General features: G+C 43.4%; 1 protein-coding gene across 1 annotated transcript in view; it reads right to left on the bottom strand.

Moving 5' to 3' along the window:
* Positions 1-1,500, bottom strand: part of LOC127485527 (anoctamin-5) — a 235,505-nt gene extending 234,005 nt beyond the window's left edge. The window contains exon 1 of the mRNA XM_070067793.1: positions 1,374-1,500. Coding sequence (XP_069923894.1) covers positions 1,374-1,432 — 59 coding nt within the window. The 5' untranslated portion in view covers positions 1,433-1,500. The remainder of the gene's footprint in view (positions 1-1,373) is intronic.
* Between the last annotated feature and the right edge of the window lie 23 nt (positions 1,501-1,523).

The raw sequence follows: 1,523 nt of genomic DNA, 5'->3' as shown, positions 1-1,523 counted from the left end.
CCCAAGTCTGTGGGCCCCTGCACCCATGTGGGAGACCTGGAGGAAGCTCCTGGCTCCTGGCTTCAGATCAGCTCAGCTCTGGCAATTGCAGCCATTTGGGGAGAGAACCAGCAGATGGAAGATCTCTCTCTCTCTGCCTCTCTATAACTCTGCTTTTCAAATAATATTTTCCTTTTTTTAAAAAAAAGTTTATTTAATAATTGAATGTTTTCAATAATTGGTGAAGGTCACTGACTATATATATGGGAAAACAACTGACTTCTATATTGTACCTTGCACCAAAATTAAATCCAGGAAGATAATAATCTATGTGAAAAATAAAATAGTGCAACGTCTGGAAGATAACACAGGAAATAAACTGCAGGACCTTGGTGGCAGGTAAAGATCAAGAATATTACTCATAAAACAAAGACTTATTTACATGAATTACATTAAAATTAGAAACATCTGTACCAAAGGAAATGATCAGGGCCAGTGCTGTAGCATAGCAGGTTAAGCCGCAGCTGGTGGTGCCAGCATCCCAAGTGAGCTCTGGTTCAAGTCCTGGCTGCTTCACTTCCATTCCACTCCCCTGCTAATGCACCAGGTAAAGTAGTGGAAGATGGCCCAAACTCCTGGGGAACTTGTTCCCCATGTGGGAGACCTGGAAAGAAGCTCCTGGCTCCGGACTTCTTATCAGAAACCCTATAGGCTAGGAGATAATGGTGAGATATAGTGCAAGTTTGCAAGTTTAACAGGGAAAAAAAAAAACCTGCCAACCCAGAATACTATAGCCAGCAAAGTTCTGATTTTTGAATAAAGGGTAAATAAAGACTCTTTACCACAAACAGAAATTGAAAGAATTTGTTGGGGTTGGCACTGCGGCATAGTAGACAAAACCGCCACCCACAGTGTCAGCATTCAACATGGGTGCCAGTTTGAGTACAGGATGCTCCACTTCCTATCCAGCTCTCTGTTATGGCCCAGGAAAGCAGTACAAACTGGCTCAAGTCCTTGGGCCCCTGCACCCACGTGGGAGACCCGGAAGAAAATCCTGGCTCCTGGCTTCAGATTAGCGCAGCTCCGGTTGTTGTGGCCAATTGGGAAGAGAACCAGCGGTTTGGAAGACCTCTGTCTCTGTCTCTCCTTTTCTCTCAGTGTTCCTCTGACTTTCAAATAAGTAAATCTTAAAAAAAAGAATTTGTCACCATTCTTCCAGCCTTACAAAAGATGTTTAAGGATGTGCTATACGCAAACACAGAAATATGATCATCAATATTAAAGAATGTGAAGGCAGAAAATCTCCAAGTAAAGGTACAAAGGAAATCCAAAGTAAACAATAGGAATATTAATGCACAAATGGCAGGGACAAATTGTTAATTATCAATAGTCACCTTGATCGGGGCTGGAGCTGTGGCGTAGCAGGTAAAGCTGCCTCCTGCAGTGCCGGCATCCCATATGAGTGCCAGTTTAAGTCTCAGCAGCTCAACTTTCAATCCAGTGCTCTGCTGTGGCCTGGGAAAGCAGTAGAAGATACAAAGTCC

This window comes from Oryctolagus cuniculus, unplaced genomic scaffold (assembly GCF_964237555.1).
Source record: "Oryctolagus cuniculus unplaced genomic scaffold, mOryCun1.1 SCAFFOLD_109, whole genome shotgun sequence".
Lineage (NCBI taxonomy): Eukaryota > Metazoa > Chordata > Mammalia > Lagomorpha > Leporidae > Oryctolagus > Oryctolagus cuniculus.
The sequence above is the reverse complement of the archived record's forward strand: the minus strand, read 5'-3'. Positions and strand labels throughout refer to the sequence as shown.